Source organism: Lycium barbarum, chromosome 6 (assembly GCF_019175385.1).
Source record: "Lycium barbarum isolate Lr01 chromosome 6, ASM1917538v2, whole genome shotgun sequence".
In the NCBI taxonomy this organism is placed as follows: Eukaryota; Viridiplantae; Streptophyta; class Magnoliopsida; order Solanales; family Solanaceae; genus Lycium; species Lycium barbarum.
The window spans coordinates 115,850,686-115,867,288 of NC_083342.1; the positions used below are offsets into that span (position 1 = coordinate 115,850,686).

Here is a 16,603-nt window from a genome sequence, read left to right on the forward strand (position 1 = left end):
AGATCGTTAACTAAGATTAGAAGATTCAATTAAAGAAGAGGAAACTATGGAAAGGAAAAGTTTACTTGAATTGGCTTGTATTGGTAGTATTAGCTTACAATTGGGGTTAGTTACAAATGACTAAGGCCACCCCTATTTATACTTGTATATGGATGGTTCTAGAAATACTTCTAGATACATCCATTAGAAAAATCTAGTCATCTTTATCTCCTACCACTACTCTAGAATATCTTGATATTATTCTAAATACAAAATGATCTAGATAATTCTACCCTCAACTATAAATATCTAGTGTCTAGAATTTCTAGACATTTCCTAATACAATATATATCAAAGATATTACATTATAACTTTCTAGAAACTCTTCTAATTATCTATGATATTTATTCTTCCAAAAAACTAACTTTAATTTTTTACACTCCCCCTTAAAGTAATTTTTTGGAAGCTATCCTGAATTTGTCGTAGAAGAACTCAGACGAAGCTTTTGGACATGCCTTGGTGAAGATCTCAGCAATGTTTTCCCGACATTTCTTCCTTCTTCAAATGATGATGGTTTTCCGTTGATAATTGGGCCTCCAAAGAAACATGAATACGTCTTGATAAAATTTTCATCTCTGTAGCGGGCAGACTTGCCACTATTTCTTTTTGGCCTTTGCGAACCACGTGAATCATCTTTATGCTGAATTTTACATTCTTGAGTTTCCAGACTCTCCCTTTATCTTAGCTCCTTAACAATTGTGTTATCTGGAGAAACACCTGAGTCGGTGACGATCTGATCATGAATTTCCTTCGAAGCCTCAATACCAACACAGGATCCACCACTAGATTCCCTTTTCAACTCGTCAATAAATTGTTTGGCAGCTTCAGAGCTTCCAAAAATCATACCGCTTGTATCTCCATATGAAATTGAGCCTTCAAGGTCAACCTCTTTATTTATTTGACCGTCGGCTTCTCCATCTGCTTCCAGTATTTGATCTGAGCTAGTGATTGACTTTGATACGGCAGATGATTGGCCAGAGACTTCAACTTCCACTACGATTCCCTTAATGCTTTCTTCGAAATGGTCACCATTGCCATATATAGTTTCAGAAACTTCATGCTCAGGATCTACTTCAACATCCTCCACGTCTAGACTTTTATTATCAATTTCAGGATCTGCTTCGTTGATTTCCTCGGTAGCAGCTACCACGTCACCAGTCTGAACATCTTCAGAATTTTCTTGCTTCTTGTTGATGACACCAGTGTCTTCCTTCTCCACGTGATGGACCGTATTATCTGCTGTCACAATGAAATCACAACCATTGTTTTCTTGGAAGTTGAAAAATTTAGATTCATCTTCAGTGAGATGGTGCTCACATCCTGAATCCACGATCCAGCCTCTTTCGAAATTGAGAGAAGCCAAGGCATCTACTATTCGAATCTCAGCTACAAAGCACCTTCCCCAATCTTCTTCTTCAGGAGCTCTCTCAGTTTGAGCCATGTAGCTGTCCTTGGCTCGGCAAAATCTTTTTATGTGTCCTACTTTACCACGTTGATAACATTTAAAAGTCTTCTTACCGTTATTAGAATACTCTTCCTTCTGTCTTGGCGAGCTTGACCCTTCATTGAATTGAGAATGTATCATCTCTATTGAGCAACTTCGCTCTTGTATTTCTTTAAAATTCCTCTTGTTAGCAACAAGAGCATTTCTTGCCCCTTCTTTGATAGACACACTAGCCATTTATTTGGCTAGTAGCTCCTGTGATGACAACAAATTCTCAAACTCCTCCAAGGATGGTTGTTGAGCCCATCCTTGAATTGATGTAACAAAAGGAATATATTATTTCTTCAAACCACGAATGATAATTCTTCTCATTCGTGCTTCAGAGATAGCCTCATCCGGATTTAATAATGAGATCTCTGAACATAAGTTCTTAATCTTCAAAAAATATTCGGCAATAGAAAGAATACCTTGAATGGTGTTAGCCAATTCATTCTCCAAGATCTGTAGCCGCGCTTCATCCTTCTTATTGAACAAATGATCAAGGGTCCTACAAATTTCATGAGCTGATTTGCACCTTATAATATGCTCAAACAAGTTGTGAGAGATGGACCTCTTCAGGATGAACTCCGCCTTCGTATTAATTTGCTTCCACTTCTTGTATGTGCTACTATTTTCTGGTCCGTCAATAGGAGGACTTGTGTAACTACCATTAACAACATCCCATAAATCCTCTCCCACAAGGTATGACTCCATACATGTCTTCCATACCTTGTAATTGGACTGATTCAACAACTCCATCCCCAGTCCATTAACACGGCCGCTTAAATCCATTTAGAGAAAACAGTTGAATCTACCACTAACCTGATCTTGAAATAAAATCTAGAAGCCAACTACGGCTATGACTCTGATACTATGTAGAGAAATATAGTAGAAGAAAGGTAAATCGGGAAGACCTTTTGCTAGCCCAAGATCGTTAACTAAGGTCAGAAGATTCAACTAAAGAAGAGGAAGCTATGGAAAAGAAAAGTTTACTTGAAATGACTTGTATTGGTAGTATTAGCTTACAATTGGGGTTGGTTACAAATGACTAAGGCCACCCCTATTTATACTTGTATAGGGATGACTCTAGAAATACTTCTAGATACATCCATTAGAAAAATCTAGTCATCTTTATCTCCTACCACTACTCTAGAATATCTTGATATTATTCTAGATACAAAAGGATCTAGATAATTCTACCCTCAACTATAAATATCTAAGTGTCTAGAATTTCTAGACATTTCCTAATACAATATATATCAAAGATATTACATTATAACTTTCTAGAAACTCTTATAAATATCTATGATATTTATTCTTCCAAAAAATTAACTTTAATTTTTCACACTAAGAAGCCTACCAAAAAAGCTTTCTAGGTCCATGCTATGTATGTATAAATTATATAAAAATATTAGAGGGAGATAAATTTATGAGTTCTAGGTATTGAAAGAATGAAAAACTTAAGCATGCTATGTGTAATAATTGTTTTGTCTTGAAGCAAAAAAATTTGAAGGAAAATACCACTTATTGAAGCCAAATCTTCATTAAAGGTAATTAGGACTTTTTAATAGGGTTGTGCCAAGTTATGCCAAATAGCAGCAGCCTTAATTATATTACATAGATCTTGCCTCCCTAAGAAAATAGCATAGGTTTTAGTCAAAATTCAAGTGGATGTGCACCAGTTCCAAGTTGCTTGTCAGAAGGAAATTAATCCTTCATTAGTAGAGTATTCTTCTTAAAGTTATTTTCATCAAATCTGAATAAACAGGCCGGGTGCCTTCTTTTGGGGTGGTCTTTAAATTTTGCCCCTCATATTTGAAATCTTTAAATTTTGCCCTTCGGTTAAATCCCATGGGTTCCAGGTTCGAACTCCCACACAGTCAAAATTTTTAAAAAAATTCACAGGGCAGAGTTTAGATTTCGCTATGCCCCCACCGGCATACACTTGTGAAGGAATTACCAAAGTTATACTTATGCCTTATGGGCAGACTTGGCATAAATATGTCGGGTCAGGCATAACTTTGGTAATTCTTTCACAAGTTTATGCCGGGTCCGACATAAAAGTTTTCCCATTAAAAGTATGCCCCCACCGGCATAAACTTGTTAAGGAATTACCAAACTTATGCCGGACCCGACATACTTATGCCTTATGGGCAGACTTGGCATAAGTATGCCGGGTCCGGCATAACTTTGGTAATTCCTTCACAAGTTTATGCCGGTGGGGGCATACTTTTAATGGGCAAACTTTTATAGTATGCCACATAAGGCGGAATATTTCCTTAAGGCATAACTAAAAGTTTGCCTTCTAAGGCAAAGTCTATACCTTAAGAAAAAGTTCTGCCTTACGGGGCATACTTTTGGTTATGCCTTAATTAAAAGTCTACCCATAAGGCATAGTTCCTTAAGGAAAAGTTTTGCCCCATAAGGCATAACTAAACTATGCCTTGAGGAAAAGTTATGCCCCATCCGGCATAACTTTAGTTTTTCCTTAAGGACTTTATGCCGGATCCGGCATACACTCCCCCAGCCTTGCCTTGCGAAATTATTTTTTTATTTTATGCCTGAGCGGGGGTTCGAACCCAGAACCTCAGGTATTCAAGCGAAGGGCAAAATTTAAAGACCACAAATATGAGGGGCAAAATTTAAAGACCACCCCAAAAGAAGGGCAATCCAATGTAAATTAATTAGGGTTACGTCAATAGCTAATTAAATCATATGACTATGTTTTTGTATTAAGCGTGTGTGACTTCGAAAACAGCACTAATTAATATAGTACTAGTATGTTTTATTATTTCGTATATCTAACATTTCACACTTGAAGCGCACGTTGCGTTACACATAAACATTGTCGTTAGGGGTGTACATAGATCGGATTGGTTCAAATTTTTTAAACATCAAATCAAATCAATTGCGTCGGGTTTTTAACTTTATACACCAAATCAAACCAAACCAATAAAATTCAGTTTTTTCAACCTCGGGTTTTCTCGGGCTTTTCGGGTTTTTTTTCGGAATAGTCTTGATACAAAACATATAACTTTTACTTCAAATATTTCTTTATTCCTAGTAAGATACAACTATACACAATTAAGGTGTTTCATAAGAAAACAACATAGAATGTGAGAAGAGTGATGACATTGTATTAAAATATTTAACAAAAGATAATAAAATCGGTTAAAATAAATATTGCTAATTAATGAGCCATAAAGAAAATGACCGTAATCTAAAAATACTAAGCCATGCTAAAATAAGTACACGGCTGAAAGTATTAATTACATGACAAGAAAAAAACTTATGTATTTTCACTCTCTGAATCAATTATGCAAAACTAAAGAATAGATATCCAATATTATTGTTATTTCTAGTGGTACATTGAATTTCTTTTGTTAGTATAGTGTTGAGTTGATTTTCGTTTGGACTTTATCTGAGTTACTAACATCCATAGGATATAAAACTTATTGACATTCAAAATTCAAAATTCAAACTTGAATAATATGATAATAAGTAAAAAACTACGAAAAAATTTAAGAAATATTTATAAATTACATTACAAATAAATATTTTTATGTATAAAATATTTTAAAAATTGAATCCATGTAATGTCGGGTTGGTTTGGTTCGGTTTGACTTTTTTTAGCTAAAATCAAACCAAACCAATTATGGTTGTTTTTTTTAACACAAACCAAGTCAAACCAAACCACTAGTCGGGTTTTTTTCTTGGTTTGACTAGGTTTACCGGTTTGGTGCGGTTTGTCGGTTTACTTTGTACACCCCTAATTGTAGTAATGTGATTTAAAAGTTAATCCCTCCATTCCATAATAAGTGACTTTTTAAGCTTTTCATTTTATTTCAAAATCAGTGGTGCTTTAGGATTTCAAGAAGAAATTGATCTTCTTTCAAAATGACCCTTATTTACATAATCAAGAAACATTAAGCTTTTCTTTTTCTAAACATTTAATTAGGGATAAGTTAGTAAAAACACACCTAACTTTCTAGAAGTGAACACTTTCTTAAGGGGGTGTGCATAAGCCTAAAAAGTTCCTTATTATGAAACGGAGGGAGTAATGATTAGATAAGCTTGCAAGAGTGTCCACTCAAGACTATGGCGTAGCTATCTATGAAATTGGAATGAAGATCATGTATGAAATTACTAGACGTGTACCGGTCAAAAGATACATATATTCAATGAAATAGACAAATTAAACCTATAAATTAAACTGATTGGAATACTACCCTAATTGAAGAGAATAGAGTTTAGTTTGGGAGAGGTCACGGGTGTCCAATCTGATTAATAATTAATCGATATCAATTAAACATAGTTTAACCCTGCCAAACTAATACTATCATATTTTAGTTTAAAAGGAAAAGTTAAAGAATACGTAATAGAGAAAAAGTTTTATATGTGTCATTTTGTTAGGACAAGACATGGGAGAAGTAATTGTGGATTCGGAGTCTTTGTGCTGCCTTACCTACCTGCTGAAAGTTCTGCCGAACCTAATTCAATTAAATTGTTTTATCTATATATAAATAATTAAGTAATTCAGCAAGGTGTTATCTATTCCATATATATCTTAGTTTATTGCCATGCCATAGAGAATCAAAATGAGAAGAAAGAGACTTTTCCATTTCCAGAAAACTAAAGTGATTTTTTCACAAGAAAAGGACTCCAAATTCTAGTGAAAGCATGCATGAGAAAAAGAGAAATTAGGCTACAAACTGCTAGTAGTTTAGAAAGGAGTCTTAGATAAGAAATATTTACTCGCATCCCTTTGCTGTTTATAGTACCATATAACATAATTTAATAATTATAGTGTCCAGGTTAACCTGCACGCATTTCGATTAATTTTACGGGGTACCTGCTACTTCTCATTAGCTAGCACAAATACCGAGTAACTCTATCCACCAATTAAGGCTTGGACATATGAGAAGAAATCACCTAGTGTTTTTGCTTCTGCTGAAATTTGAACCTGAGCTGTTATGATTTTCAATCCACTTCATTGATCACAAAGACAGGGTTAACTCATAAATTAAGATGAGAATACATGTTAATTATTTATATTTGATGACATATCTCGTGTAGTCATAAGTTTAGTGTAAACACCGAATACAAATTAATATTATTGGAGTTCTTATTTTCTTTCTCCCTTTCAATTTCCGGGTCTTAGAAAAGAGTTTAGATGAATGATGTGACTTGACCTAGCCAGAAAAATAAAGATAGTATAACTTTCTTTATCGTCCGTATAAGAACGTATCTAATGGATTAACCATATTTTATTAGGTGGCAGAAGTATACAAACAAATAAAATAGGGAACAGCTAATTGGAACAGGTGCGTACATCAAATCATTTTAAGTTACCACTATTAAGTGATAAATAGATGCAATAATAATAAATTAATAGAATGTAGGTAATTGGACACTATCTGAGTTGATGTTGGAATTTTTTTAATTGAAGTAAAGTTCATTATGATTAAATTTCTCATACAAAAGACTCGTGTTTCACTTATTACTTTGTCGCATACGTTGATATGAATAAGTTCAATTTTTCCAATAAAATACTCATCATTAACAACTAATAAGAAAGTGACGTTCTCCACTTTGGTCAACAAATTTGAAATCTTGTTCAATAAATACCTCCCTCAGTTGTTCCTATGCAATTATTATTGTAACTTGACCTCACTATTTAGAATTGAAGGAAGACAATCTTGTAAACCCTTTCTATAAATAGTTTAAACAGTCCAAAATAACACTAACAGCAGAATCGTGAAATATTGATTGCTGGTCTGCTGAAAATGCTATCAATGCTTTTCTCAAAACTCTAAAAATGGTAAGTAACACGCAATCTAATCTTTTCCTCTCCTTTGTACTCATTTTCAGATTTCTAGCTAATTTCTCTTCAGTAGTATAACAATAACATAGCTATATATAACATCTTAATCCCAAACAAGTTAATTGGGTTAGCTATATAAATCTATAATATGCATGTCGTCTGTGGCGGAGCTGTTTCACTACAGAGATTCAAAATATAAAGAAATAACACATAAAAAATCAAGGGAATTCAACTTCTAGCATACATACATAAGAACAATTTCAACATTTTATATACAGTGTATAATAACTTGAGCTTGTTTTAAAGCTAGTCTTTCTTCAGTAATATTCTCATCATTAATTTAATTTTTATTTGGAGATTTTAGGGTGAAAGAGGAAACACGCCTGATGTAACAGAGTTCATATCCGCCATGGCTGCTGGAAATAATTCTCAGCTCATGGTGATGGCATGCTCCAGCCACCCTGGATCCGCGCTACTAGGCTTAGTAGCGGCGGCTCAACAAACTGGTGGCCGGGTGGTGTACATATTACGTAGAGAGCAAGAAATGCATGCAATTAAAGAAACATTATTGGGAGACTATGCAAATTTTGTTGAGTTTGTGATTGGTGACGATGTTAAAACTTTATTGGCAAGTAACTATGAAGGAGCTGATTTTGTACTTATTGATTGCAAATTGGAGGATTTTCAAGAAGTATTTGAAGCAGCACAACAAGGTGTTAGTGTTAAAGGTGCATTTATTGTAGGGTCCAACGCCCTACATGAAGGACCTAGGTTAAAATTTGATCACAAGGGTTACTTTCTACCCATTGGAGAAGGGTTACTAGTTAGTAAAATTAGTGTTTCAGAAGGTAATAAGATTGTTAGTGGAAGGAGGAGCCATTGGATTGTTGAGGTTGATGAATGCACTGGGGAAGAACATATTTATAGGGTCGGTACTTCTCCAAATACAAATTAAAGCACTAGAACTTTTAAGGTTTATGTGGATTTTGGCGATGTGGTGTTCGAGCCAAGTTTCGCTCTTCAACGTTCCTACAAGATATTTGTTATCTCCCAGCAGCACAAGCATCAAATTATTATGTGTGTCCATCAAGACTTAAGCAGATGAGTATCACAAGAATCATACATCTTCAACTATTTCTGCATCTAGTGGAATTTGTACGGTGCATCCACTTTATTGACTATTACATCAAACCTCGGATGCATCAGTAAATCCTGTGACTACTAACAACTGTTGTAAATATAATCCAATTGCCAAATGCCAATTTGCCATAGTTTTCTATCCTTTATAATTATTAAGAGGAGGTTTGAAAATTGATACATGTGTCTATTTGTTTACTAGCTTTGATGACTGCATCTGTTAAAATCCTGATTTCTTCCACCTTTTCCGTTTTATTACATTAACAAAAGCACAAAAAGAAAGATAACTAAACGCAAAGGGCAAATGACCTTAGAAATAGATAAATGTACGATAATATATTGTAACTGTCGTTTTCTCACTGGTGAGAGAGATAAATTAAATGAGAATTTTACATTGTGTACAGAACATATAAGAGATATCTATATTTAATAACTACATTTTATTTTAATTACATCTAGTAGCTAAATGTTGTATTTGAATTACCTATCATAGCTACATTATATATTTAAAACGGAAAAGGCCAAATATACCCTTGTACTATTGGAAAAGCGCCAAATATACCCCTCATTATACTTTTGGTCCAAATATTCCCCTGCCGTTATAAATATACCCCTCACCCGTTAAGTTTGTCCAAGATGGACATCCAATCCTACGTGGCACTGACATTTGATGAGGTGAACGCTACGTGACATGTCAACTTAGCGCCTCTAAGCCATTTTACCCCTACCCTTTATTTGTTCTTCCACCACTAAAATTTCCTCTCCTACCCTCCCATTGCCACCATTACAGCCACCATGACCACCTCAATTTATTTATCTCACTTGAAATCTGAAACTTTATTCTGCTTCCATTCAGTGACATTTGATGAGGTCTTTCTACTATTCCTATTATCCATTTAGCCTGTGATAGTGTAACAATCAATTTGATTAGCCAATCTCGTATCTGAGACAATCATTAGTCTCCAGAAACCCTGAAAAAGATGTTGATCAAGCTCCTAAACCAAGAAGCTTGAAGTTGAAGTTCTTGACAAAGGTATCCGTCCCTGTACTTACCGGAGTGGAAATTAAAGGAGAAGGAGGTAAATCTATTGAAGTGGCTCTAGTTGATGATAATACCGGAGCAATAAATTTTGAACCATGTGTACTTACCAGAGCAATCTATTGCTATTGAGCCACTGGATGTAAGATAAAGTTTCACCGTTCACATTAGATAAATAAATTGAGAGGGTCATTGTCACGCCCCGAATCATGGCCTGGGCGTAACACGACACTCGGTGCCTTACTGCATGTGACCGAACGAACCACATTGCTTGTTGAATCATCATGAGGCATAACATGAGCAGAATACAACGTGAATTCATGATGAGCCTTTATAAAATGCAATAAGTCATAATAATTAATCAAAATACTTATTTAAACATGAGTGCGGAAATAACATGAATGAGCCAAAATGGCTATACGACTCCGAAAGTGTGACATGACATAACTGACTTGTCCAGTCTATGAAACCTCTAACATAAGTCTGAGCATGGAAAACATACTCGCTGGGACAAGGCCCCCCAGCATACCTTAGATGCATAGCTAATCAGAAAATAAAGAGTTGACTAAACCCCGAATGAGATAGGGCTCACCAATAAGCTGATATGAATGTTGTCCTACTGAGCTGATGTGTCGTCCTGTAAATCAATAATTGCATCGTGAAATGCAGGCCCCCGAGCAATAAAAGGGGACATCAGCACATTGAATGTACTGGTATGTAAAGCAACTGAATGAAATAGCACGGGACATGAAATAACATGATAAGAACTGAAACTGAAAACCTAGACATGAGCATGAGCATGAGTACATATATACATAACATAAGTAAAACATGATAAGTAGGGAGAGCATTTCATAAACCGACAACATGATATCACCAAGTGGGTACGTGAAGTCTGGTACCTCGCCGGACCAGCAGAGCCCCCATACTTGCCAGGGTATAAGGTGGTAACGTGCCTGATGGATCCATTCAGTGTAAAATTAAGGAATCGCCCTAACTGGGCGGAGCGATCCTTGTCCTACGGTGGCTACATAGTTTCAGGCTATATGGGCCTTCTCGGTAATTCGTGCAACTCCCAAAAACATGAACATGATATAATTGGCTAAGAAGCCCATGATTTTCGTGAATTAACTTGTACTTGTCTTGTAATCATGATTTCACGAAATAACTTGTAAACATGGTTTCATGAAGTAACTTGTATTGGTTTCATGAAATAATTTGTATTTAGCATGTATGTATCTTGTATCATAGCATGAAAGTAATTATATAATATAGTTGCATGAAAACTTATAGACATGTAGGATATTCATGAAATAATCATTTTAGCTAAAACATGCATGCAAGAACCCATTAAATACAAGATATGGGTTTTTATGGATTACAGACCGATTCTCAATAATCATATGGAGTTATTAAGAACACAATGATGGAATAATAGCAATTCATACATAATATAATCATGGACATGAACCTAGGGTTATCGTGAGCATGGTATAGAAACCCAAGTTTTCATAAGGATTCATACTTTATGGATTAAGAGGCGTGGGGAAGAACAATGATGTTCCCAGATGTAGATAGCAACTCTACATACCTTGTAATGCTCCAAAACTTGAATTAAAGAGTTGAACTTTGAAGAGATTTCCAAAATCTTGAATTCTTGAAATTTGAGATGGGTTTTCTTGAAAACCTTAGTTTTGGAATGATGATTTCTTGTTTAGATTACAAGGATATGTATTCGAATTGACTTGGAATAATTAGAGTAGGCATACCTTGGTGTTCTTGATGATGGAAGAGGGTAGGAGGTCGTTCTAGGGCTTGAAGGAATGAAAAATAATGATTTAAACTTATATGGACGAATATATACTGTTTTGGAAAATTAAATTTTCCACTCAGTTAAATACTGGCCGTATTTTGAAATACGGTCCGTATTCCGTATGGACTGCACTGCGTCTCTTCAGTAAAATGGCCATAACTCTTTGCACAGATGTCCGTTTGACCCCCATAATATACCGTTGGAAAGGTATTTAAAAGTTCTACAACTTTCATCAAAGAAGTTTTCCCAAATTCCAAATAAGTTTTGAAATACGGGCCATATTTTTAAATACAGTCCGTATTTAACGATGTAACCTTTAAGTGTCAAATTCCAAAATGCTCAGAAATCTTTGGTACCAGTTTACGACTTGAAATACGGGCCGTATACTGAAATACGGGCACTGTTCATGGGCGTAAACCACCATCTTACAACTGAAGAGGAAATTTCAAATTCCCACATTCTTTATCTGGTTTTCTAAGTCTAGGATCATGGTCAAAGCTTAGGTTAAAGGTACGGGGTGTTACAATAGTGGCGGACTGGCGGTAGTGGTGGCAATGATGGTGAAGGAAAGAAAATTTTAGTAATGGAAGAACAAATAGAGAGTAGGGGTAAAATGAGTTAGAGGCGCTGAGGTGGCACGCCACGTAGCATCCACCTCATCAAATGTTAGTGCCACGTAGAATTGGATGTTCATCTTGGACAAACTTAATGAATGAGGTATATATTTGAATCAATAGTATAACAATAGGAGTATATTTGGCCCATGTCCAATAGTAAAGGGGTATATTTGGCCCTTTCCCGTATTTAAGACCACTCAAACTTCAACATCCTCCATTCCCTTGCTTAATAAGAAAACTTCAATTCTTTTTCCACCCAATTTTCTTTTATCCGAAAATACCTTTTTTCCCAATCTCTTTGATGCAAGCCCACTTGCCTCAAGGCTATTCACAAGGAGCCAAGATGGAGAACTACAACACTTGCAAAGCCTATTCATGAAGCGGGAGGCTCTTGAGTATACTTTTGAGGAGCTGTCATGACCTAATTTAGGACCATGACCGGCGTTATGGGGTAGGATTCCCCAAAGCAAGCCTTAACGGGAATTTACAGAAAATCGGGCAGAGTTTCTCCTGTTTTTATGACTATCCAAAACTTTCCTGTCTCAAAATCAACAACAGAAATATCCAATCTCAACCAAATTAAATGCAATCATCCTCAATCAACCCGTTTTCAACGTAATAATACTAAAACATCTTTGAAATACGGGAAAAACGTCTAATACTAGTCACCGGTCTATGATAAATAAAGAATACTCATGGAATAAATCAAATGACTGTGGAGCAACTCTAAGAGTTCAAAAGAAAAGACCATCATAAATAATAGACTCTTGGCCCACGCGGACAAGTGCGGGGCTCACCAGAAACTTTCAACTCGTGCTCTCTAGTTACGTCACCTGCGGTATCTGTAAAAAAAATTAGCGAGGAGTGAGATGCCTGCTCAGTGAGTAATAACACTTAACCACAACTGTTTTTATTGGGTACAAGTCAGAAAACATGCTTATATAATATTTATAAAATATCACGAAATAAATGCCTTTTTTGCAAAAACGGTAGTAATAACCAATCTTGTCTGTTAACCTGTAAGCAGAAATCATTTAACAATTCAGTAATAAACTCTATAAACACTGTCATATCAACTCTTATATCTGGGTGGTTTCCAAGAAAGGATCATGTAATCTATATCATGTGGACCCCTTCGTAAAAGGAGTCAAATATAACTGTAGGTCCTTACTCGAGGGAAAATTGTACATGTATGCTAGATCTACCTTCCCACTAGCGAGGGCTATAACTGTAATCTGTAAATACAAGGTGCACCAGGTCTAAGAAACCCGCCGTTAGCTACGGGATCCTTCAAAGTCTCCTCCCATTAATACTTTTCTTTGTAAACAGTAAATACTCATATGAAAGCATTGTCAAAACAATACAGGACATTTCAATTCTTATCAAATCATGTAATTTCATTTCAGAAACGGTAATCATATCTCAAGTAACAATAAAACATGTCTAGTAACAGTGAGAACATTTTAAATAACGGTAACCATCTCATGTAACGATAAAACATATCTAGTAACGGTGAAAAAAACATTTAGAATAACCAGTAAACATCTCAAGTAAACTATTCGGTACCATATCAAGTAAAGGACTTGTCCCACATGCAATTTCAAAACATCAGTGTCACATTTTATCTTCAAAATCATGTATAAACCATGAAGGTTATGAAAATACAAATTGTGGTAAGATTACTACTCACCGTACTCGTGTCGAAATACCAAGCCGTCAATTCAAGCAGTCCGTACGACTCCTTTTAATCAATCTATATTATCACAAACACGAGTCTAAGTATCAAGTTCATGAGCTACCCAAAAATCGAGCCCTATTCTATCAAATTCTTCTCGGTTCCATTCCAAAATAACCTCTGCTAGACTACCCATAACCATATAAATTAAGTCTCAACACTTGTCATCATTTCAAATTCATGAGACATTTGTCAAATAGTTGGTTTCCCATAGAACCTATGTTTAAAGTTCCCAGCTATTGGTTTAAACACTACATTTTCTCCTGTATCAAATTAAAAATTCAAACCAATTAATAAGAATAGGTTTTGAAAAATTACCTTCTTTTTCTCCTTCTCTTTAATTAATTGATTCCTGTGTAGAGTTCTCCTTGTGCTTCTTCAGTGGAATGAAAAGCAAACCTACGTCCTTTTCTTTCTTTGTTTTCAAAGGTGTCTGACCACTTCCAATCCATTCTCTTTAGTTTTCCCTTTTCTTATTTCATATCTGACGGGCTAAAGGCCCATTAATTGTATCCTTTTTTTTTTCTTTTTGGTTCTTGGTTTAATTATTTAACTAGTATCACTATTCAAATATTTGCTAATTACGTATATACCCTTATTTAAATGTGGGATATTACATGAGCGCCTTGGATCCCAAGTCCATTTGTTGATGAAGATTGCTTGGGGAGAAGAAGAGGAAATAGGAAGTCATCACAATGGCTAAAAGATGAAGAGTTGGCTATTCTTGCAAAGGAGATTTCAAGATTTTGAAGAAAGAAGAATAGCCAAACAAGGCCCTTGTATCATTAAGGGTGTTTATGCCATTTTACTATCTTTTATTTCTAGCATAGTATAAATAGTTCTCTTCATCTTCATGGAAGATTTAGATTATTTTGGATGAGATATTGAGACTTGTAAAAACTCTAGTATTGAGTGTTTTGAGAGCTTGTGTAAGCTTTTGGTTGTTTGACTTGTTGAGAAGGTGGTTAATTGGAAATCAATCCCTTTTGGTCTCCTTAAGAGTTTGGTGTTTTTGAGTAATCTAATTGAAGATCTTAACCTTTTATGGTTATGGTTGTTTTTTAGTCTTATTCAATTGTGTCAATCTATTCTATCCTTAGTTTATTGTCTATTTCTTGTCTTTCCTTTTTATGGTTATATCAATTGGGGCTTCTTTCTCTCTCTCTCTCTCTGTAAACCCACATTGAAGTTATCATATCGCAATGATCGGCACTCAGTTGAGGATCCGAACAGTCACCGAAAATTTGATCAGGCCACCATCGCAGAGTTACTACTCCTCAAAACCACTACGGTTATCTTCTTCAGCGTCTTCGATCAACTGCGCCGTTGCCGGATCTGAGGGTATTTGTTCAGATTTAAATACTTATCATTGTTGTAGCTTCAAATGCATTTGTTTTTGTGTTGAGTACATAGAAAAAAATGGTTTCTGGTTAGATCCTTACCGGACTACAGCGCGTTGCCGGTGATGGAAAAATCTTCGACTGTTTATTTTAAGATTTGAGTGTATTTTTCTTTCTTGTATCTCAAATTTGAGTGCATTTTTTTTTGTATCTCAAATCTGAGTGTATTTTTTCTTGTATCTCAAATCTAAGTGTATTTATTTTCTTGTATGTCAGATTTGAGTGTATTTGTTATTTTTTAGTATAAAATAAATTGTTTCTTTATGTATTTTTCGCTTGTATTTTGACTGAGATTTTTTTTTTTTGTATACAAATGAATATAGTGAATTTTGAATACAATTGAATATCTCTGTATTTTTTTTTGCATTTATGTTGTTTGAATACAACCGAATTCAAATACGATAAGATGAATGCAATGTAAAAGCTGTTACGAATGAATACGGCCAAATTGAATACATCTGGATTGAATACAGCCGAATTGGAATACATACGAATTTGAATACACGTCACTATAGCTACGAAATATAATTAGCAAAAGTATAGCTGCCTAAAAAAAAAACCACAAAGTGCAGTCATTTCTGTAAGTTGCCTTAATTAAATTCCGCCCAGTAACTTTTATTTTTTCATCCCCAGTAAGCACTTAATTAAAGAAATTTAAAGTATAGCTTTAATCATTTTAGTAATAATCTTGTTTTAGTCCGAAATCTTATGTGTTGTATGATTTGAGGCGGATGCAACATTACAGCACGAGGTTCATTTTAAACCAACGTTTTCGACGCAAAATATAAATTAATGTGTGAAAATCCATTAAAACTGTATAACAAATAGTATATAGGAACTGATACTTCTAAAATTCGATGAATTCAATGATAAAAACCTTAAAGAATGAGCCTATAAAATTTAAATCCAGAATTCACCTATACGTATGATACGGTAATATCTTTAGATTGTGTGTAAGCGTAAGAGCCCGTTTGGATTAGCTGGAAAAAAAAGTGGCTTTTAAGCATAAGTGCTTAAAGTACTTTTTAAGTGATGAAAATTATTTTATAAATAAGCAGTTACGTGTTTGGATAAGAGCGCTTAAAGACTTTTTCGAAGTAAGGGTAGTATTGAAATTAACAAAAAATATAAGGGATAAAAGGGTAGAGTTGTTGATCAAACCAAAATGGCTTTTAAGAAAAAAAAAATAAGTTGGGGTTGAGCAACTTCTTGGTTTTGGCTTATTTTAAGCACTTTTTAATTTAATTTAAATTGTTTTCAATTTTACCAAATAACCAAATAAGTTAAAAATGACTTATAAATTAAGTTTAACCAACTTATAAGTCAATCCAAACGGGCTCTAAGAACACAGTCGTTGGCCGATGAAAAGAAAATATTCAACGCTTACGCTGAATTGCTATTTCCTCCATATATATAACGTCCCCATCAGTTGCTTGAAGGTATTTAAAGGGGGTTATAACCATTAAACTATTCCATCTATATCCTTAGTATTTTGATTTAGATGTTGAGATTCTTT

At 34.8% G+C, this 16,603-nt stretch overlaps 1 protein-coding gene across 1 annotated transcript; it reads left to right on the forward strand.

The window, feature by feature from the left end:
* Window positions 1–7,203: 7,203 nt before the first annotated feature.
* On the forward strand, window positions 7,204–8,657 carry LOC132600034 (uncharacterized). The gene is made up of 2 exons (XM_060313168.1): window positions 7,204–7,343; window positions 7,711–8,657. Exons 1-2 carry the CDS (start codon window positions 7,341–7,343, stop codon window positions 8,299–8,301), a joined length of 594 nt encoding a protein of 197 aa, XP_060169151.1. The 5' UTR covers window positions 7,204–7,340; the 3' UTR covers window positions 8,302–8,657.
* The last annotated feature ends 7,946 nt before the right edge of the window (window positions 8,658–16,603 follow it).